Raw genomic sequence first — 24,068 nt, forward strand, 5'->3', positions numbered from 1 at the left:
ATAGGTGGTTTTTAGACTACTCAGAATGAATATGTATGAGATAAATTTAGTATACATTATTTTTATTATATATATAAATCTATTTCAGGCATATTCATTGTGGATATCCTGAAAACCTGACTTGCTGGGTGTATCAGGAGAACTCAGTTGGAAACCCCTGGTTTAGAGTAATTAACTATGAATATATGGAATAGATGTTCTGTAGCTATTCTCTGTTACAGTAGATTAATTCTAAATGGTCTAATTCACTGCTAATGGTTATAATCATCTTGCCTGATTACACTGATTACTCTGGGAATTTTTCAAGTCACAGTCACAGGGCTGACATCCTCTTCCAGTTGCCATATTCCAGTAACCAGATACACACTGATCACAATTGATACCTATAACATTAGGCAAACAAGGACATTGTCCTGTTGTTTGATCACATGTGCATTCTTTTTCACCATCTTCAGTTGGACAAGATCTCAGGTGTGTACCTAAAGGACTGCAAACACATTCTGAAATGAAGAAATAGAAGTAAGGTCATTTATCACATAATGACTCAGGTATTAACAGTTCTAGTAGTCACATATTCATGGGCATATCCAAAGAAATGACTTGAGTGTAATATTAGCTTTGTATCTTAGTCCAGGGAAAGGTACCACAATACCTATCTGAAAAAAAAGGCCATATTTGGTCTCACATGTTCATTTACATCACTATCTTTGGATAGTTCTCATTTTTAAACCAATACAAAATAATGACTTGGAATTCCATGTTTACAAAGGTTTTTACTACACCTTAATTTAGCACAGGAGTCACCAACTGGTGGTAGCTCACTACCACGTCATTGACTCCTTTGGTACAAGAATAACATGACTTGTGATCAACCTCACAAGCACTATTGAATCCTGGAATTATCGGGCCGCTTCTTAAAGGGGCTGGTGCTCAGCAATGAGGAGCTACCCCCATCCTCAGAATAACACCCTTCACTTTGAAGACCCTTAATTTACTTCCCCCAGTTCCAAAGCTGAACCCCAAGGTACTTCCCCTGGGCCTTGAAGACGCCCCACAAGTACTACACACACACACTGTAGACTCTCCCTAAGTACAGTCAAAGCCCTCCCTATCCCCCCTTAGGTCCCCCAGGACTACCTTATGAATTCCTGGGGGTGTAATAGATTTGGGGCAGCAGCGATTCCAACTTGTTCTTGTCCCTTCTGTTGCTAGGTTCAAAATGGCACTGGCAACCCCTAGTCTCAGTAATGAGCTGTTTTGCATGCACTTACATGCCTTGCATCTCATTACTATTTAAGCTGTGGTACTCTAAACTAACATGCATTTTGGTAACCTTTAACATACACATTATTGCCGTAATGCAACTTGATAACTATCCCTCTGAGGTTTTTTTTTAAACTGGAAATACACATTTAAAATTAATTGTAATTAGTCTGTAGAAGGGCAGCTTAATTCTGAAGTCCTTTTTCTCTTCTTTATCTATTTTTCTGTAGATGTTTTTGTTTGATTAGCTGTAGTTTTAGAATAGACCCATAATTATTCTCCAGTGTGAATATCTTGTACAATCGCTGTTTTACGTGGAGGCATATTTTCAAAGCACTGAGGGCCTCTTTTATCAAGCCGTGTTAGCAGCTCATGCATGGCAATGCTAACAGAGCCCATTCAATTGAATGGGCTTTGTTGGCATTATCGCACTGGGAGTCGCTAGAGTGGCTTGATAAAAGAGGCCCTTAGACTTACAATGTTCAATAGTAACCTATGGAACTTTGTAAGTCTAAGCGCTTTGAAAATGAGCCCCAAAGTGTCAATATTAATATACAAGTTTCCTTTTTTTCATCTGCATAATGTTAATTTCTCAAAGCCTCTCCTTATTCGGGATGACGCTTCACCAAATGTGTTGTTTGCTCTCTTTACTGCAAGTTTGACAGAATTAATGATCAACAAGTTATAAGTGATCTCTTATGACTGGATTACCTGAATGGTATGTATCCTGTAAGTAGATGTTTTGAGTTAGTCCAATGACAAAATATCACTTACAGTTTGACTTTTTTTAAATTATTAAATACATTCATATGGATTAATCCAGCAACCATAGTACAGTACTTGCTAGATACTACTAGAAGGATACCACTGTGATAACACCTGTTCCGGACTTCTCTCTTTAGAGTCCCCAAGTCTTGTTGCGGATTTAATTCCCACTTTTTCCTTACTTGTGCAGGTTCGGGTGAGTGCAGATCCAAAGTAACCAGGTTTGCAGAACTGGCAGCTCCTTCCTTGAGTGTTGTATAAACATTTGAAGCATTCTCCTGTAATGTTATCACAGGCTCCTGGATCTGTGATGTCTATATTGTTGTTGCAAGGACAAGGCAAACACTGTTCCCCAATTAGCTTCAGAGAGCCATAGAACCCAGGGGGGCATTCATCACATCGTTTGCCTAGAGGACACACATGCGTACACAAAAAAAGGAAACAAACCTCCATAACTGAAGATCATAAACTCTGATACTTTCACCTATTTAATGCCTGTTTAGTTGCAAAGTAGTGTACAGTTCTGTTACTAACAACTCACTATACTGCCTAAACATACAAATTGCTATTTTCAAAAACCCATTTTAAGACTTTTTCTATGCGGTTTGTCTGTAGTACATCCAAATCACAAGGGTGTGTGTTGGGGGGGCAGGATTTGGGTCATTCTGCTAAAAGTTAGACATTTTGGTCTAGACCTGTTTCATTCATGACTAATTAAGTCACAATGAATGAAACAATGACCCCCCTCACTCCCCCAGTGGTCACAAGCCCCCTGCCCATCCCAAAAATATGAAAGAAACAGTACATACCATCCTATGATAGCTTCAGATGTTGTGGTCAGTCCTATTAGAGCAGCAAGCAGATCCCTGGCATAATGTAGTAGACAGTGCAGTGCATTGTAGAGAAGGGGATCCAGGCCCATATCCCACTCTAATTGTTACACTTGTGGTAGAAAGTGTGAGCCCACCAAAAACCTATTGTACCCACATATGGGTGACACCTGCAACCATAAGGGCTATTGTAGTGTACAGTTGGGTACAGTAGGTTTTTGGTGGGTTTTGGAGGACACCCCATACAATATAAGAGGGTAACGGTGAGATGTGTACTTGGGAGCTTTTAGTTGAAGTCCACTGCAGTGCCCCCTAGAGCGCTCTACTGGGATGCCTGTGTGGCCAGTCTACTAAGAATGCTAGCTTCTCCTACATCCCAATTGCTTGATTTTGTGCATTTTGCATTTTTTTTAATGGACCAAAAAGATAAACACACAGAGCACAAAAACATCTAACATATGACCATTTTGAAAAGTAAAAGATAAGACGTTTTGCTGTATCAAAAATGGCTACATTTGCTATTTGAATTCTAGACGTTTTGCTGTTTTGAGCAAAATGTCCAAAGTCAGACTTAGATATAATAACAAAAATGCCCCTACATGAGGGTAATTTTAGAACGGGACACCAAGTTTAAGGCAACCAAAACACGCCTATTTTAAACCTACTTTTATTTTGGTCAAAATGCACCTTAATTCAAGGTGTGATCACTTATACCAGACCTAGAGGTGGTGTAAATGATTGCATCGGAAAGGGGAAACCGCAGAAGTGAATGACTGTGGTCCACTACGTACAAACGTCTAAACAGATAAGTAGTGCGACCAGCAGGGCACTTCCAATGACAACAGGAAGACGGAACTGTGGTAATGACAACTTTATTTTTATAATAATGCCTGACATGGCACTGTGCTTCGGCAAAGTACCTGCCTCGGGGGCCTTGATAAAGATATACGTAGACTTGAAAGTATCGAGCACATTTTGCAAGTACAAGCATAGTTTATACTGATTTATAATCAACATGTATACTTGTACTCGCTACTTACCCTCTGCCTAAACTAGGATGCCCACAGTGAAAGTATGTGCAATTAAATTAACATGCATACTTTTATGCTACATGGTATTTACAAGGTCATTTACAAGTGTTACGTGTGCACTTCTGCATGTAAATTATTAAAACAATGCCATTTAAGTTCATTCTTACCACCTATAATTAGGTGGTTCCTTAAGCCTGACCTACAAGATTGGCCTCGGTTTGTGGTATATCCATAATTGAAAGAGCAGTATTCCCATTTCACAGCAAAATTTATCCAAATTGGAATCTAGTTGAGTTCTGTTGAAACTCCCAAAGGGGTAATTCTGTAAAGCAGATGCTAACAGTGATGTGCTGATTATGTGAGCAAATGTTTAGAATACCAGCACATATGTGCACACATAATTGCTTAGATGCCCAAAATCCACCTATGCACTATTCTGAAAATACATATATATCTTCCCTTACTATTCTCCTTCTCGTCCAAACATTGAATAATCATAGGCTGGTTCTTCCTTCCCCTTCTCAGGCAAAATGGGAACCTACACAAGAATGTTTTTTTTTTGGGGGGGGGGGGCTCCTTCTTTATATAACTCATTACCCCGCTCCCTAAGATTCGAGGGTTCCTGTGTGAACTTCCGATCCGCTCTGAAAACATACTTGTTTCAGCTGGCATTTAATCCCATCTGAATCTTTCTGTTATTCATTATCTTTAGGATGGCTGTTGTTGGCTGCCTTTGAGTGGGGTCATGCGGCGATCACAGTCTAGCAACCTCTGTTAATCTTGCCATAGATTGCTTGACTGTGTTAACCTTGTTATTGACTGGTTGGATGTGTTTGTCTGGTTTTATATGTTTCTATTTTAATAGATTTATTTTCCTATTTTTAATTTAGTTTTTTAATTGTGATCCTCTCTGATTTCATGGAGGGCATTTTTGATATGACATCTAAATTCAGCTTTGGACATTTTGCTCAATACGTCCAGAATCTGAATAGCAAATATAGCCATTTTCAAAACAGCAAAATGTCTATCTTTTTTTTTTTTTTTCAAAAATGGCCACTTGCTAGGTGTTTTGTGCTCTGCATGTTTTATCTTTTTGGTCCATTTTTGAAAAAAGAAATAATAAAAGTTCAAGTGAAAAATGCACAAAATCAAGCCTTTGGGATGTAGGAAGAGCCAACATTTGTAGTAGACTGGCCACACAGACATCTCAGCAGAGCAGTAGGGCACCTTAGGGGACACTGCAGATGACTTAATCTGAAAGCTCCCAAATACACATCTCACCATTGCTTCCTCATATTGTATAGTGAGCCCTCCAAACCCCCCCCCAAAAAAAAAACTTACTGTACCCAACTGTACACCATTACAATAGCCCTTATAGCTGCAGGTATCACCTATATGTGGGTTTTCGGTGGGTTTTGGAGGGCTCACCCTTTCCACCACAAGTATAACAGTTAGAGTGGATTATGGGGTCTGGGTCCCCTTCTCCATAGTGCACTATAATGACTATTAGGCTACTCCAGAGACCTGATTGGCTATAACATTTAAGGTTGTCATAGAAACTAATATATACTGTTTCTTTTATATCTTTAGGGGATGGGAGGGGTGTTAGTGACCACTGGAGGAATAAGGGGAGGTGATTCTTTTATTCCTCCAGTGGTCATGTAGGGCACTTTTTTTGTGACTTAGTTGTTGTTAAAACAGGTCTAGCTCAAAGCATCTTAGTTTTAGTCCTGGATGTTTTCATTTTGTTCCATTATGGCTGAAAAATATCTAGGTCTTAGGAATGCCCAAATCCCACCCTTAACATGCCCCCTTGAGATTTGGACGAACTGCATAGAAAAATGTCTTGGAAATGGGTTTTGAAAATACTGATTTGGAAGTTTTGGTGAGAAAAACGTCCAAACACTGCTTTATGCCACTTTTTAGATGAAACCGAAACTGGGCCATAACGGAAACTGAAATTCAATTGGCCTCTACTGTTAATGAATGGTTTTAGCACGTTGTAACAGTTCTCGCAAGAATGTGTTAACCTGCTTTTGCAATAAAATCTCCATTAGCCACGATAAGTCACATGTTAATGGAGTTTTTGGTTGGGAGGTTGAGCGTGAGTGGAGAATGGGCATGGAGTTACCACGAACTAACTAACGCACGGTTAAAGCAGAGGCACTTACTGCCTCCTAAATAAGAGGTGCTAAGTGCCTATGTGGTAATAGCGCACAGGGCCTGCTCGTTACTGGCAACTTTAACACATGAACCAATAATGGACCTGTGATTCACCATGCAAATAAAGATATGGAAGGAAAAAATGGGGGAAAATGTCTTATATATCACCGGGTCAACACTCCACTTTTGACTTTGGGGTGCCTTATTTGGAAACCCTTTGGTGATCAACATAATCATCGACAAAAGAACCCCTCCTTCCAAATAACACGTGGCATTCAAAAATGGTACTTGAATACGTTGTTTAATACAAACTGTGCTAAGTGACTGGCAATAACTCATAAAATAGGCATGGTGGCACATATCTTTAGCTCTCTAAGTCCCGACAGACATCCGTTTCGCCATTGCTTTGTCAAGGGATCGGAGCTTAGAACGGTAACCTCACACCTGCTGTGTGCTGCTATTGCCCTCAGGCAGTTAACACTTAGCCTTTAAATATTAACTTTAACATATGGCCAGAATGAGAAAATGCTGGGACTGCCCCTTTCTTGCTGCGGTGTTAGTTTGGGCTTGCCATACTTTGAAATCCTATGTTAAAGTGCGTTAAGCCCAAAACTTAATGCGCTTTAGTAAAACAGCCTCTTAATTGCTGATTGCCTATTTATTATTGTCTTTTGTACACCTGCAAATTTCATACAATGAAGACTAGTGAGAAACAGGGAGGAAGGAGTTTATCTGTTGCCTTTTCAATTCATTGCTCACATTTACAGCATGCCCGCTATAACATCACTCATCTCTACCCCTTAACATATCCTACCATGCTTCACTAAGAATGCTGAAATGTCAAAGCCGCAACACATGAATTTCCCTGCATACCTGAGTAGCCTTCACGGCAGTTGCAGACAATTTCTGAGCCCTGCTGATCCAGAGAGCAAGAATGGGCAAAGTAGCGATTGCTAGCAGGCAAATCTGGGCACATACAGGGCTGGCAGGCCTCCCTTGCAGGAGGGTTTCCATAGTAACCGTCAGCACACCTGGGAACACAAAATCCACAAAGGTCCTTCAGGTCATCTTTTTTCCTCCAGGATCTAGAAAAGAACTGTCATTCATACATAGATACATATGCATCTCTCACTTTCTCTCACTCTCTGTAAATTACTGGGAGTTTTATGGGGTATAGCGATGCAAAAGGCATTTAAACCCCACTGGAAGGGCAATTTTACATAGGTAAATATGTTGTAAGGGAGTGTACAGTTTCTATACATGACACCAAGGGCTGAAACCCAAAGAAACCCCCATCCAAGAAAGAAAGAAAAAGAGGAAACTGCTGTTCCCAGGGGGCACTTCATGCTAGTAATTAACAAGGCTGGGGGCATGGAGTACTGAGAAAGAGAGAGGACATGGGGCTCCAATCAGAACTTCTAACACTGCAAGGTCAGGAGGCTTTGACAGGTCCTGAAGACTTTCCAGGGACAAGACTGCCCTTTTGCTCAAGAAACATTTTCTGTTGGGACTCATTTTTGAAGCATTGCTGTGTTTCTCATTATGGTGGAGCAGTGGGAATTAAATGCTAAAACTTTCCTTCTTGTCCAGAAGCACCATTTTGATGGACGGTGCCAGAAGGGCAGGAGTGACTGAGGATCGCTCCTACCCCGGGAACCCCATCAGATAACCTGGGAATTAAGGTACGGGCATGGGGGTGGGAGGCTTGATCAGGGGGGTCTATTTCGGAGAGACCTCTACCTGGAGGGGGGATGGATTGGGAAGAGATCTTGTTGGGGGCTGGGCTGTACTTTGTGGGGGTTTAATTCTTGCTGGGGGGGATCTGATTTGGGGGGGAACCCTGGAGTTCATGGCTGGGAGCATCAGGTCGCAGCTTGGCAGCCCAATGCTCTGAGCCGCTAGAATAATCCTGCTTGTGGGGTGGCTCACCAGCAGCTTTATTCATTTACCATGGTAATCAGCAACCTGCGGGACTGTTATACTGCAGATTGGTGACTCCCATGGTAAATCAAGGTGTGGTAAAAGCTCACCTTTTATTGCACCTCGATAGCTTCCCCTTTGAATGTTTTACTATAAACTTTTTTAAGAAAATAGAATTGGATTAACTGTTCCATTGTTTCTGGAGTTACTTGGTTACCCCACTAGACAATGAAATAAACAGCAGCAGCACTTGTGGATAAAGAGAATTTTTGTATGCATGGTTTTTTAAAATCCAAAATCTAAGCAGCTCCTAAATATTCTTCTTACCAGAAAGTATTGCAAATTCGTAAACCACATATTTGTAGAAAATGAAACAGAACCAGAGATACTATAATCTTCCATGTTGTATCCTTGGCAAAAATGCTTAGTTCTCTGGTGCACAATATATTAAAAATACCACACCTTTCACAGCTGGGTCCAGCTGTAAATCCCTTGCAGTTCCGGCAGACCCCAGTATCTGGATGACAAAGCTCTGCATAGCCATTGCACTGACAAGGGCGACAGTTGGGAAATCCAAAGTATCCCGAGAGGCACTGATCACAGCGGCGGCCATTGATTTCGCTGCGGCACGAACACTGCCCAGTAATCTGGTCACACAATGTGCTAAAAGAGCCTTGAGTGTTACAATCACATGCTAGACAAACAGAAGAGAAGGCAAATGGCAAGTTACTTTGGTTCTCTATCAGATATTTTTTCACACTGTATATTGGGAAGAAGCAATGAAAAGAAAAAGATGGATTGATGAAGAAGAGCATTAGGGGTCCTTTTACTAAAGTTCATTAAGCAGTTCTGGAGTAATTCTCTATAGGTTACAGAAGTCTAGTGTAAGTCCACAGTTACACGCCTAGCTTTAAGTGCGAGCACTTACTCTATCTCAGTGGCTGGTGTAAATGCTCATGCCTAAATGCTATCAGTATTCTATAACTTGTGTATGCAAGTGCTGGGCACGCCTCTGACCTGCCCATGCAGCTCCCAGGTCCACGCCCTCCTTGAAGTTGTGCACTATTGATTTTGTGCCCACATTTTATAGAATACCGACTTATGGCAGTTACAGTGGCGTACCAAGGGGGGGGGGGGGGGCGGTGGGGGCGGTCCGCCCCGGGTGCACGCCGGTGGGGGGGGGGGGGGGGGGGGTGTGTGTGCTGCGCGCCTGCCAGCTTCGCTCGTTCTGTGCTCCCTCTGCCCCAGAACAGGTTACTTCCTGTTCCGGGGCAGAGGGAGCATGGAACAAACAAAGCCAACAGGTGCATGGCACCCCCCCCCCCAGCAGGTAAAAACGCACCCGGGGGGGGTGTCCTTTTGCCGGGGGGGGGGGGGGGGTCGCGCTGCACCCAGGGGGTGTCCTTTCGCTGGGGGGTTCGCACTGCACCCAGGGGGGGGTGTCCTTTCGCCGGAGGGGGATCGCTGCATCTGCGACCCGCCCCGGGAGTCAGCCACCCTAGGAATGCCACTGGGCAGTTATGCATGTAACTGCTAATTAGTACCAATTAGAACCATTTAACTCCAATTATAACCAATAATTGGTTGTTGTTAACACCAATTTTCAGGTAATTATTATGCAAGTAACTAACACTATTCTGTAAGTTGCACATGCAACTTTACACGCTAAGCATAAATTTGGCAAGCAAGTTTATAGAATTAGGTGGTTAGGGGGTAATGTTATAAGGCATCAACCTAGATTTAAGAGCAAAGAATGTGTATAAATGTCAGTAATTTTTCCATTTACATACATACATAGGTGGCCACTTCTTTGCATAAATGAACTCAAAGTTTTGTTTATATGTTTTAATCATCTTTTTTTGGTGTTCTAATTTTTGTGTCTGCATTTACTCATTCCAAGTATACCTGAATGTTCGATTTTATGTTTGATATTTGGTATTTCATTTTTCTGCCCTGACGCAGCTGGATTTTGGTGAAACATGGCCATGTTCTGTAACTGCATTTGAATTCAGGGAGTGCTAGGGAGGTAAAAATCCTAGATGTAATAAATTACAGCTTCTTGGAGCAACTGGTCCAGGAACAAACAAAAGGGGGAGCTATTTTAGATCTAGAACTTAGTGGAATGGAGGACTCCGTGCAAGAGGTAATGGTGTTGGGTCCATTGGGAAAGAGTGGTCATAACATGATCAAATTTGAGCTGATACCTGCAGTGAAATCATAAAGGAAACCTACTATAGCAGCATTTAATTTTCAAAAGGGCAACTATGATAAAGTGAGGAAAATGGTTAAAAAGAAGCTAAAAGGTTCATCTGCAAAGGTTAGGACTTTAAATCAGGCATAGACGTGGTTTAAAAATACCATCTTGGGAAGCCCAATTAAGGGCTTAGTACCCTTTAGTAAAAGGGCCCCTCAGATCATTAATGATGCTAGTAGCTAAATAGGATGAAATCTCAGATCCTTATACACTAACATCTCTTCAAGGATGGAATAAAATTGGAATGAAAACAATAAACATAAATACATTTTAGCTAGCTTTATTGCTTTAAAAGTCAATGATGTAGGGCAGTATTCTTCAGTGCAAGCCTGGGGGCCAATGGTGGCCTCTGAAGACCTCTGGGGTGGCTCTCAACATTATTCTGGCTTTTTTCTGCCAAGCTCTGCCTCTCTACCCAAGCTCATGTCAGAAAGGGGGAAGTGGATGGGAGGAAGGGCCACATGCTTAAAGGATAATGCATTTCTTAATAGACAAAGATAATGTATTTGGAAAAGCCAACCTCCTTGAGGATACACCCAATAAAAAGTTTTAAGGTGGCAGAGTTGTGGCCCCTTATAGGAAGATATTTGGTGGTTCTCCTTCAACTCATTTGGATCCAAAGTGGGCCCGACTTAAAAATTAGCAAAGACCACGGATATAGGGAGTAAAGGTTTGACTATAATTCTCCATGCAGAATGTATGTGAACTCTTCCTACAGGTCCCTCACTGGAATTCTGCAGATGTACATTTGTGTTCTGTATTATGGAATCTTTGGTGGCTTCTTAGGCTAAGTTGTTTCCAGTTATCATACAAATCAAGTACTAGTTTCTATTTGCTATATTACAATGCCAAATTTCTGTCACTTTGATTGAACTGTGGACCAGTAGTTGCTGAAAAAGAACTGAGCCTATCCGAAAAGAATTCTAGTAACATACTTAATACTTACGAGAGCAACCGTGGGGTCCAAAGCCGTAGGTTCCCACTGCACATGTATTGCAGCAGCGTCCAACGACATTTGGTTTACATTCACATTGACCTCCAAATTTACTGCAGCCCAAGCTCAAGGAACCTTCTTCGTTGCACCTGCATGCTGTTGGCAACAAGAGTTTAATTACAATTCACATACGTACAGAGAACAGCCATAGGAGAAACAGCATAATGAACAGCTGCAAATGTGATCACGTTTTGGATCTAGCAGAGTTCAAGTTTATACAGTTTTATGAAGTTTGTGATTACCTTCATGTTACATCAGCTGTGTTGAAAGCTTATTTTAACAAACAAGACTTTTTTTGTTTTGCGTAAAAAAAAATGCAAGTATTTCCTGACGTGGCAAAGTCCACATGATTATGAAGGACATTATTTCTTTAATTAAAATCAAGAACACTTGCAGTGGGAGCTACTTTCTTAATTAAAATTCTGCTGCTAGTGTTAGTTTAAGGTTTCTGATGTTAATTATGTGTTCTATGATCCAGTATAGCCTGAATGGAAAATAAAGCAATGCACGTTAATGTGATGTGTCAGCTTTAATTAGGTGTGGATTTGATGTAATTAACATTGGTTAAAGAATTTTGCCATATTTTTGTGGATTGTTATCCTAATTAAATTGCGTAATTATTTTGTATTTTATTTTCTTTCTATCCTCTTTTCCGTATTGAGATGGGATTGTTTGTTTCTTAACTCTGAGTACATTTTAGTTAAAATATGAAAAGAGAAAATTAAAAATAATTGCTACCATTGTTGGTTAAAACAAACTCAAAGTAATTCACTTTAGTGGATAACCATGGCTCATATTATTGGATAAACATAGCTGCATTCTTTAAAAGTACATAGGGCCCTGTTTACTAAGCCGTGCTGTAGGTGCGCAAACCTTTTAGCGCGTGCTAATGCTAGAGACACCCACAGGAATATAATGGGTGTCTCTATTGTTAGCGTGCACTAATTTTTCGTGCGCACTAAAACGTTAGCATGACTTCAGTGCAGCTTAGAAAACAGGGACCATAAGCTATTAAAAACTGTGCAATTCTAGCATGTATCATGTCTCGTAAGATATATTTTATAGAGGAGACTAAGAGGGGCATTTTCAATATGACATCTGTTGGACTTTGGAAGTTTTGTGCTAAACGATCTGAATAGCAAATGTAACCATTTTTGAAAAAGCAAAACATCTATCTTTTTTTTTTTTTTTCCGGAAACACAGGACAGGGTGTCCAAAGTCCACTTTAAAAAGAGCAAAAAAAAGCGAAGAGCACAAAAAGCCTTCAAGAATGGTGGCATCAACCCAATACTTTATTACAACAGACCTTGTTGGGTCTGTTAAAATAAAGTATTGGGTTGATGCCCCCATTCTTGAAAAGTCATTGTGCTCTTGCTTTTTTTTTTTTGCTATATTTATTTATTTATTTATTTACTTACTTATTTTAAATACCGTTTGTAACAAGGTTTTGTGCTCTGTGCGTGTTTCTTTGTCTGTAACTTGTCTGTAACTTGTCTGGAATGTTTTTACGTTTGGGGAGCGTGCCAGGTGCCCTTGACCTGGATTGGCCACTGTCGGTGACAGGATGCTGGGCTAGATGGACCTTTGGTCTTTCCCAGTATGGCACTACTTATGTACTTATGTACTTTTCAGTCCACTTTCAACCCCCCCCCCCCCAAAAAAAAATACCAAGTGAAAAACATAGAAAATCAAGTAATCGGGATGTAGGAGGGGCCAGCATTTTTAGCAGACATCCCAGGAGAACAATGGGGCACCCTAGGGAGCACTGCTGTGGACTTCATATAAATGCTCCCAGGTACACATCTCAATGTTGCGCCTTTATTTTGTCTGCTGAGTCCTCCAAAGCCCACACCCCCAACTGTACACCACTACAATAGTCCTTATGGGTGAAGGGGGTTTCTGGTGAGTTTTGGAGGGCTCACACTTTCCAACACAAATGAAACAGATAGGTGGACCCAGGCCCCATACCTCCCGCTATCTATGGTTAAGTGCACCTACCACTAGACTACTCCAGGAGACCTGCAGCTGTTTTAATGGACCTGGCTATAACATCTGAGGATGTCATAGAGGCTGGTGAGTACCATTTTTATTCACATTTTTGGGTAGGTGGGATCATCCCTGATTCCCTCTAGTGGTCATTTAGAGCACCTTTTTGTGTCTTACTCATTCTGAACAGCAAAAAAGGAGTAGGATGGTCTGGCTCTTTCAATAACCCACGGAGACATATGTGGTTACAAAGTCTTTATTAATGGTCATCAAATGACTCGACAGCAGCTGTGTTTTGGTGCTTGTGCGCCTGCCTCAGGAGTCTTATGATGTTCCAAAAGAATTGAGAGACAGAGAGATTATTTTATTACACAAGAAAACTTGTTTTTCTAAGTTTTCTTGTGTAATAAAATTATGGGATTTCAACAATCCAAATCAGTCGGAAAAGGTACTTCCAAAGCCTGCAGCAGCAAAGTCAGCAAGGAGTACAAAAAAAAAATCCGACTGTGTCGAGTCATTTGATGACCATTAATAAAGACTTTGTAACCACATTTGTCTCCCTGGGTTATTGAAAGAGCCAGACCATCCTAATCCTTTTTTTGCTGTACTACTTTTACGTAGGTTTTGAGGGTCCCTCCACCTTTTGGTGGTCATACCTCTTCTTATTCATTCTGAAAACAGGTCTAAACCAAAATGTTGAAGTTTTCACCCTAGATGTTTTTTGTTTTCTTCCATTGTGGCTGTAAACCGTACAAGTGTTAGTCACGCCCTAAGCCTGCCTTTGAAACGCTCCTGACACCCCCTCCCCTTGTGATTTGGATGCACTGCAGATGAAATGCAGATAACCATCTACAAAACAGGTTTTGAAAATACCAATTTGGACGTTTAGAGAAGAAATCTGTCCAAGCAGTGACGTAGCTACGTGGGGCCTGGGCCCCCTCAGATTTGGCCCTGGACCCCTCCCCCGGCGTCATCAACCCTCCCCCATCGCCATCGAGTACCTGTGCTGACAGGGGTCCCCAATCCCCGCAAGCTGAAGTTCTGTGTCTTCAGCCCGTCTCTGGGCCAACGCATTGCTGCAGCCTGCAGTAGCTGATCTGATTCTGCAAGCGGGAAGCTGATTCTCTTTGCGTGGTATGAATCGTCCTGACGTCCTGCACGTAGGAACGTGCAGGACGTCAGGACGATTCATACCACGCAAAGAGAATCGGCTTCCCGCTTGCAGAATCAGATCAGCTGCTGCAGCAGTCTGCAGCAATGTGCCGACCCAGAGACAGGCTGAAGAGTCTTCAAGGAAGACACAGAACTTCGGCTGGCGGGGATTGGGGACCCCCGCCAGCACAGGTACTCGACGGCGCTGGCGCCGGGGGAGGGTTGGCGACGCCGGGGGAGGGGTCAAAGATGGTGGCGCAGGGGGGGGGGTTGGCCGGGGGGGGGGGGGGGATGTGCCCCTCTCACCTTGGGCTCTGGCCCCCCTCCCGCCGAAGTCTGGCTATGCCCCTGTGTCCAAGTGGTGCATTATGACAATTTTTGGACGTTTTTCTCTTTTGAAAATTAGCCCCTAACTCTACAAAGTAGGAAAGCATTTTTCCCACGTGCTTGCTTTAATTTCAGGGCAGACTTTTGTAGTAGGATGGGACTTTGCTCTCATCAAAGCTTTAGCAAAAGAAAAGCTTTTGCATACTTGGAGCAGCCTGTAGTCACATGAATGTTTTCTGTAAAGTTACAAGCTCTGCAAACTATACTTAGACAGCAGAATATGTTCTTTTTCCTTCATTCTGTATCCATGGAAAAAATCAGGTCCTAATAACAATCCACCTCTTTTTTAATTTGAATCATATAGTTCTGCTGTTGAGTCATGTAAGGTGATCTGCAGCTGCTTGTTGTTCCCTAACAACTGCTAACTGTAAAAAAGATGAATTCACTGAGGATTCCTGATAGGGCTATGGAAAGGGAAGAAATTTTAAGTTTGTTTTCATAAAATTTGTCTTTCCCCCCCAATTTTAATTGAAATGTTTTGGTTCATTTCCTGCCTTTGTGGTAATAGATTTCTTTTTTTAACCTGCACTAGAAATTTTTAATGTGCAGACATTGCCTGTATGCCTATTAATTTGTAGGTTAATGCATATTTAATTGGATTTTGCATGCACTTTTTTTTTTAAGTGCTTTAATGAATGGAATGTGTGCTAATGAATTCAGATCACTAGTGCATAGTTCCCCTCCCAGGAGGTTGCTGCCTATGCATAGGAGCTCCGAGGTACTTTGTATTCTAAGGGCCCCATATTCAAAGCAATTTGTGGGCAGGAGAGACTCCTGCCCACTTAAATCGTGCTCAGCAGGTTGTCCACCTATATTCAGCGACATTTAACTAGCGAGAGAGTCTGGGGGTGAAGTCAGGGAGCAGCTGGCAATTATGTGGGTACAAGCAATATTTATTGTTGGAGCCCACTGCAGAAAAAGCAGTCCTAACTACACCAGATTAGTTATGTTGGTGCTGGCATTGAGTATTGGCTGGTAACAACATCGCTTCTGAGAACTGGCCTGTGTAAATGCTTGTGTTCCCCACCTCCTGAAGCCCGCCCTCCCCCCCCCCCCCCCCCCCCCCATGATCTGACCCCCTCCTGAACTCCCCCATACAATCTAAGCCCCTTGTGACCCCCCCCAACATGATCTGATCCCCTTCTGCCCTTCTCCCCTACAGGACCCTCTCTCCCTCTTCTAGACCACCAGATCATACAGGTAAGTCTGGGGGGCGGCCTAAAGGGGATGTCAGGAGGGGGTCCAGGAGGGGGTAGGGTCCTGAATATTGACTGCTAACTAAAAATGTAAAGAGAAGCAGTTGCTGCAGTTGTATGCTTACTATACTCCCTAAAGTTATATGTTGATCAGAAGGATCCTGTTTATCTAGTTGTTAAAATTTAAGAGGAATTTTCCTACCACTTGCATAGCTGCTTTTTACCAGTAGATTTTGCACCAGTTTGCACCTGTAAAGTACAAATTTATTTTCACTTTGAAAATTGCTTAAAGAAAAACTATTCACGGATACTTGCACCTCCTTTTTAATATGCGTATTATTGAAAATACAAAAGCATGTGTGTGGCAAAATGGTGAATTTTCCAGCATATGAATTATAAGAGTATTTCATGAAGTGTATTTTTCTAGTTTGGCTAGCAGGTGGTGCATGTTTTATGTTTAAAGCTGTTACAGAGAAATTACTGTTCCTTCTTTAGTTTAACACAGAGAGGAAGTAACCTGCAGTAATGTGGCCAGCTACTTTTAAAAAATGTTGTTCTGGGCTCTGATTGGCCCAGGAGTTCAAATCCAGTCTGGAAATACTGGATTTTTCTCCAGTCTCAGTTTAGAAGTAGAGAGAGAAAGACCTTTTTACTGAGACCCTGTGAGCAGTTATATTCTGTAACCTGTGAGCAGCTATATTTCTTGTACTTCCCAGGCACTATCCAGGTAGTGATAAAATGTTTAGATAGTTTTATAATTGATCCTTATTCAGTTACCTGTTATTTTCCATCTGTTTTTATAGTTCACTGTTCAATATTTTTTATGACAATAAACCTTTTTTAGTTTATTGACTCTTACTTGTCTGGACTGACTAAGAATCCTTGTGGCTTGTGTGTTAGGTCTATGAGTGCTTTCTAGGGACCACTGGGAGTGTGGCCCCAGTAACCTAGTAATCATCGGGATAACTTGAGTGTGGGAGACTCGCCCAGAGGTGGTGGGACCCAGTCAGTGGGAGGAGAAAAACTCAGGCACATATGCATATCTTAGGAGACTGATTATTGCCCAAATATCAACAGTATCTGATGGAATATAGAGTGTAGCATCTGATACAGTGGGGCCAAACATGTTTATGGAGTATATGTTGGATTACTTACGAACAGCTCCATTATGCATACGAGCCGACATGCTTATTATAAGCTTCTCACATATATCTGGATAAATTTGTAGGCCAACTGTAGAAGCAACTTCAATGCACTGGTGCTTATGGAATTCTTCTATTTCCTGTTCACTGCACATATTCGAGAGAGACTCAATCTTGGGAATAAGGCCGAGCTTTGGAAAAAATATTTTAAAAAGATTGAAATATTAAATAAACAAATAATGCAAACATCACGTATGCAAACATCACGTATATCTCTTACTACTTTAAAAGGCGACATTATTAGCAAGAACTGTGGTCCATATTTTACAGCTCAAACCTTTCTACGGTATCATACCACTGATAGGACTATCAGTGACATGCAAAGAAATAATGAATAGTGAACATGCAGTGTAAACGCCTATTTGTTGCTGGCATGTTATCTCCTACATACACATTGCATGATGGGAAAAAAGAATGTCATTTTATTCATACATGCAAATTTCCTTAACGTGGGCTATATCAGCCACAAATGTTTGAACTAAGTCCTAGTAAAGAAAATGAGAGCGTGCATAAGATCAAGGGATTTTTTTCAAAATTACACAACTAAAGGGATAGACAGATTTCATTACCTTGGAATACCCTTGAATCTCAGTTTCCATATATTCTTGTGCCCTAGTTTTGATGATAGATAACCAGTAGGGTTGTTCCACTCTCTCATTCTTTGAACTTTCCTACTTTTCCTTTTACCAAGCTCATTCAACTGATGTTAACTGAATATGCTCTACTGCAAAGTACTCATCAGAAGACTGTTCCCATACTCAACATTTTCCAGGCTTTGATATAGGTTGTTACCAAACATTTCTTCAATTTTTAGAGCATTTCAATTATAAGAGCCTCCTCCAACGTTTTTTGAGTCTACGGTATGTTTGCATTCTTTCTATTTCTCTTTTTGCAGTTCATGTTGGTTTCCTACCCTTTCTGAACTGGTGCTTTCCAAGACTCAGTTTTTAGTCATTTACTCTTCTCACTTTCTATCCATTTTTTGGACTTCTTTGTCTTATCATTCTGCATTCTTTTCATATCTACACTGATGCTCAAATTTTCCTTTTTCTACATTTCACATGCAGTTCCCAGAAAATTCCTGTCTTGAGTCTATAACCATCTGGACATTTAACCATAAACTAAAGCTAAACATAAAGTATGGTGTGCTATTTCTTTATTGCAGTTCTCTTTATATCTCCCCTTCCCTAATTTCTGTTGATGACTTCTTAGTTTCCGTGTCTTACATAGATAAAAAGCACTAGCTGCATCTTTGAGGCCTTCCACTTTTTATTTCAATAGTTTTTATTGATGAAATTCCAACAATAACATCAGATAATTAGCATGTTCAACTCTTTTTCTTATTAAACATTGGTCCAAAATGATGCTAGTGAACTTAACAATTCTTCCATCTTCATTTCACCCCTTTTTACTCCCCCCCCTCCCCCCATCCCCCCTCTCCCCCTCCCCATCTGAGAGCTTCAATTGCTATTTGAGGAAACAAACTTACTATATTACCTTGCAATTAAGCTAATGAGTTGCTGTATTACTATATCTAACTGAAGTCCAGAGTATTTAAAGTGCTACTACACCTTGCTAAATACAGCTTATCCTTCCAGTATCTCTTCGCCCCTCCCCCCCTTTCTCTCCGGTCTTCTGCTAAAACCTAGCTGGTGCAGTCTACCTCAAACATTAGTCCATGGAGGATGTAGCTTTATTTTGCTTCCAGCCTTTAAGTTTGTACAAAATTTGACGCCTAGACGTCGGATGCAGTGTATTCCAATATCTCCCCCATATCTTTCTAAACATTCCTGGGTCCTTCTCCTGATTTATGAAGGAAACTGAGTCACAAAGCTCCAAATGCAACTGTTCTGTCATCTTGGATTTCCACATTTCTCTGGTCGGGGCTTGTTTCTCTCTCCATTTTAGAAGAATCACTTTTTTCCCCATCAATGTCACTCTCTGCAGAAATCCGGTGAGACCCGAAGGCGCAGGTTGCTCTATGTTAAAGATGTCAAACAATACCTGAGCATTGGCCGTTATGTTCTGTCTCCAGTATCGTCCAGATTCCACTAATATTTGTGCCCAAAACTGGTAGATCTCCGGACACAGCCAAAACATATGTCCCAACGTCACTTGTAATGTTCCACATTTGGGGCATTCTCCTGTGCCGAAACCCGCTCTCAGTGCCCTGACTGGCGCTATGTAGGTCCACATTAGGAACTTGTACTGCTGCTCCCACTGTCGGATGAAAATAGACCTGTGTAGAATAGCCTGTAAAAAGTTCTGGATCGTATCCGCCGTTATTACAGTTTCAAGGTCTCTCGACCAATTTTCTGCCACCTTAACATAGTCAATGTCTTCTGTGGTGTCCAACAGGTTTCTATGATGAAAACGCAAGGGGACAATGTTTTGAGCACCCAGTGTCAGGGCTGTTGTAATTATGTCCTGTACGCTTAAATTGAATGCTCCGAGCAAACGGGCATAGTGTTGCACTTGTGCATGTGCGTAAAAGTCTTTGGCCGGGATATCATATTCTTTTGTTAATTCTTCCAGAGTTTTAACTTGTCCCTCTGTGTCTATGAGCTGATAAAGATATTTAATCCCTTTTTGCCGCCAGCGCACGAAGGTCTTTTCTGTTGTCCCCGCAGGGAAATCTGGGTTCTGCCCCAAAGAGATAAAAGGCGTCGCTGCTGCCGAGAAGTTATGGCGCCTGCACAGCCACCTCCACATTGCTCTTGCTGAGCGTACAAACCAGTTCATAGGGGACTTAGCCCCCGAATTCTTCTCAGAAGTATGTAGCAAGCAGCTCAGGTGTATTTTGGGTTCCAATGAGGCTTCTAATAATGTGTTTGTAAAATGTTGGCTGCCTGCTAGCCAGTCCCTGACATGCCTCATTGTGCACGAAATTGTGAGATATCTTATGTTAAGCAGCCCCATTCCTCCATGTTCTTTGGGTTTATATAATACCTCTAACGGGAGCCTAGGTCTCCTATTACTCCACAAGAACTTTCTTAGGATCCCTTTTAACTCCTGCTCCTCTCTCCCCTGTAAATGTAAAGGTAACACTTGAAATTTATATAGCCATTTGGGGACTATCATCATGTTAAACACGGCTATACGACCCATCAGCGAGAGAGGGCAGGAACCCCAAACTCCCAGTAATCTTCTCGTCTCTGTTAGTAAAGGTCTTACATTTATCTTATAAAGTGTTGATAGCTGTACCGGCACCTCCACTCCCAGATACTTCAACCGATCTGCGGCCCATTGAAAGGGAAAGGGACCCACCCACTCTCGCCGAGCCTCCTCCGCGAGCGCCAAGGCCAAGGACTTAGCCAGGTTTAATTTAAACCCTGATAGACTACCATAGTATTCTATTTCCTGCAAAAGGATTCGCACCGATGTTTGAGGATCCTCTACCATCATCAACAGGTCATCTGCATATGCCAGAAGTTTAAGCCCTGTCTCTCCGACTGTCATGCCTTTAATGTCCGGGTTATTTCTTATGTGGCACAGGAGTGGCTCTAATACTAGTATAAAAAACAAGGGAGACAACGGGCAGCCCTGTCTTGTCCCTCGTCCTATCAGAATTTCATTCGTGCGAACTCCATTTACCTGTAGTCTGGCTTTCGGATCTGCATAAAGCGCTCTCACTGCTCCTGCGAACCATCCCCTCACTCCAATCCATCCCAGGGTCTCATGCATAAAAGTCCACGCAACTCTGTCAAAGGCACGCTCTGCGTCTAGGCTGATCACCAAACCTTTAGAAGCCCTCTCTGATGCCACCGTCAGCGCGGCGATCAGCTTCCTTACATTCATGACAGAGTGCCTGCCCCTTACGAAGCCTACTTGATCCTCTCTAATTATCGAGGGCATCATCTGTGCTAGGCGCTCTGCCATGATTCGTGAGAGAATCTTTATATCTACGTTTATTAGCGATATGGGTCTGTACGCAGCAGGGTCTTCCATGTTCCGCCCGGGTTTTGGAATTAAACTGATTAACGCTTCATTCGCATATATTGGGAACTGCTCTGTCTCTGTCACCTCTTCATATAGGTTCATCAGGGGCCCCACTAGCTGGGTCCGGAGCATTTTGTAAAATTCGCCCGAGAATCCATCTGGGCCCGGGGCAGAGTGGAGCCTCAATGCTTGTATAGCTTTTAGCACCTCCTTCGCCCCCAGTGGGGAGTCTAAGGAGCCCTTCTGTTCTTCTGTTAACTGCGGCAGAGCTGATTTTTCCAAATATGCCCTAATTACATCTCGATGATCTGACCCCTCTCCCTCTCCTGAGTATAGCTTGGTGAAATGCTTATGAAAGATCTCTGCTATCTGGTCTGGGTCTGACGTCAGGGTGCCTACCGGGGTCCTTATTTGTGTAATTATATGTGGCTTACGCGAGCCCTTTATCAAACGCGCCAGCATTTTGCCCGGTCTATCTCCAAAACGTTGAAGATTATATTTGCGCATGATCGTTGCCTTATTATACCTATCCTGCAGCAAGGAATTAAGCTCGACACGAGTGGAAATCAAAGAGTTCAGTAAAACTCTATTAGGGGTTTCAGTATATTTTCTTTTGGCTATCCGGACCCTACGTTCTAATTCCACTATTTTCTGTGCTATTTTCCTATTTCTCCTGGAGACGTAAGCTATCACTTCTCCACGGAGCACCGCCTTACCGGTATACCAAAAAAGACCTGGTGTATTAACATGTTCTTTGTTATGTTGCGCGAATTCCTCCCATTTCTCTTTTAAGAATTCTGTGAACTCTGGGGAGGTGTACAAGTATGAGGGGAAACGCCAACCCCCCTGACCCCGATAATATGGTTGTGGTTCAATGTCTACCCAGATCATGGCGTGGTCCGAGAGCTCTTCTGGGCCTACCTCCGCTCCCCCAATTCGAGAGAACATTTCAGATGCCACCAAAATATAATCAATTCTAGATTGCGTTCCATGTGCTCTCGAGGTATGCGTGTAATCACGCTCTTCCTCGTGCATTAATCTCCAGGGGTCTACCAGGCCCAGACCATCACAAAAGGTCTCAAGCACTCCCATACCCGGGTCTTTTTTCTGTGTGTGTCCCGTTTTGTCCAGTCCTGGGTCCAATACCTGGTTCATGTCCCCTGCTACTATTACTGGCTCTGATCCTTGTCCCTGGCACTTCGCGAACAGCTCCGCGAAAAATGCTTTCCCTCCCGTTTGCGGAGCATACACCGCTAACAGTATATACGCCTGTCCTTGTAGATTCAGCTTGATCCCCACATACCGCCCCTCCTTATCTGAGAAGAGGAGTTTGGCCTTTGCCATTACTGATTTGTGTATTAATATTGCTACCCCCCCTCGTCTGCCTACTGCCGGGGAACCAAACACTTCTCCCACCCAATTTCGTTGTAATTTCTCGAGTTCTGTTGCTGACAATCTCGTTTCTTGAATGCAGGCTATTCCCACTTTATGTCTTTTAAGCGCACTTAAGATCTTTGCCCTCTTAACTGGAGATGTTATTCCACATACATTCCATGATATTACCCGAGTAAGTCCTCCAGGTTGCTTAGTCATTACTTCTTATTATCATTAAATGAATCGTCTTGCTTTCCATCTTTAACCCCAAGGAGCCCTGCCTCCCCCTAGGGTTCCATTTTTTCCTCTCTATATTCAACCTCTTTACCTCATTTTCCCCCGGTTTACTTGGTATCCCGCCCACCATACTATTTGGTAGTCTCCATATCCAACCATTTCCCAAATGCCTCCTGTTCTGTTTGTTCTTTGTCTTTACCCTTCCCTCCCCCCACCCCCCTATGTGTCCCCTTCCCTTACCCCTTCTCAATTCCCTATATCCCATTTTGTGTTATGGGATTTTGGGGTTTCCCGCGTCCTCCCAGTCGCCCCCCCTTCTATGTATTGGTAAAATCTAGCACTGATTCCTTCCCTGCCAGTGTCATGTGTTTGGCCTCATTGGATAACCCTGTTAATTATACCTTTTATAAGCTGTCATCAGCATTCTGCTACTTCTCTTCCTTCTGCTCTGGGCTCTTTGTCACTGCCACCAATGCCTGCACCTGCTTTTGTGCTTCTTTAATGTCTGCAAATTGTCTCCATCGACCTGCAACCTTTAGCTTCAATATTGCAGGGTAAATTAGCATGAACGGCACTTGTGCCTCGTGCAACTGTTGACATAGTGGCGTGAACCGCCGGCGCTTTTCTTGAAGGGCCATTGAGTAATCCTGGAAAATTCGCAGTTGGTGTCCATCGTATCTCAGTTCGTTCCTTTTAAGTCGGGAGCCCCGTAATATTTCCTCCTTATGTACATAATTATGTACTTTAATGATCACTGTTCGTGGGGTCTGTTTCCCTTCTTGTTTTTTGCCAGTGCGGTGCGCTCTTTCTAAGCACAGTTTTCCCGAATGATCTGAGAGTGCGAATTCCTCTGTTAGCCATTTTTCCAGGGCAGTTGAAAGCATGTTGTCTGGCACTGTTTCGGGAAGACCCACTATACGCAGATTCCCACGGCGCAACCTGTTTTCTAGGTCTACTTTGGCCTGCAATGTTATCAGTGCGGCAGCCATTTTGTCCGCTTTCTGCGCTGCCGGGCCCGCCATATCTTCTGCCTCCGACACCCGGCATTCAAGCTCCCCCAGTCTCTTTTCTGCATCCGCCGCTTGTGTCTCCAAATTAGAAACTTGTGAGTATAATTTGTCCAATTTCTGGTCCAGTGCAATGCTCACTGCTTCTGTTAATTGTCGTAATTGCTCCTCTGTGAACGAGCCGTTGCTGCTTGCTTTCTGGCCGTCTTCCACGACGCTTGCCGCCTTCGACTTCTCTTTATCTTTTTTCATGGACCTGCTCGTCATGGCTGGTTGCGAAGTGTTCAGATATCGTTCCATAGGTCTTCCCTCTGGCGTTAAACTTCTCGTTTTTCTCCTTGCTCTGTTTATTTTAGTGCTTGATGTTA

The 24,068-nt window shown here is 42.5% G+C and overlaps 1 protein-coding gene across 1 annotated transcript in view; it reads right to left on the bottom strand.

Moving 5' to 3' along the window:
• Positions 1-24,068, bottom strand: part of LOC115458808 (laminin subunit beta-4-like) — a gene marked incomplete at its 5' end in the record, with an annotated part of 105,632 nt that overhangs the window by 54,031 nt on the left and 27,533 nt on the right. The window contains 6 exons of the mRNA XM_030188621.1: positions 274-500; positions 2,211-2,435; positions 6,926-7,083; positions 8,435-8,666; positions 11,173-11,316; positions 17,097-17,274. Coding sequence (XP_030044481.1) covers positions 274-500; positions 2,211-2,435; positions 6,926-7,083; positions 8,435-8,666; positions 11,173-11,316; positions 17,097-17,274 — 1,164 coding nt within the window. The remainder of the gene's footprint in view (positions 1-273; positions 501-2,210; positions 2,436-6,925; positions 7,084-8,434; positions 8,667-11,172; positions 11,317-17,096; positions 17,275-24,068) is intronic.

The sequence above is a fragment of the Microcaecilia unicolor genome, unplaced genomic scaffold (genome assembly GCF_901765095.1).
Source record: "Microcaecilia unicolor unplaced genomic scaffold, aMicUni1.1, whole genome shotgun sequence".
NCBI lineage: Eukaryota > Metazoa > Chordata > Amphibia > Gymnophiona > Siphonopidae > Microcaecilia > Microcaecilia unicolor.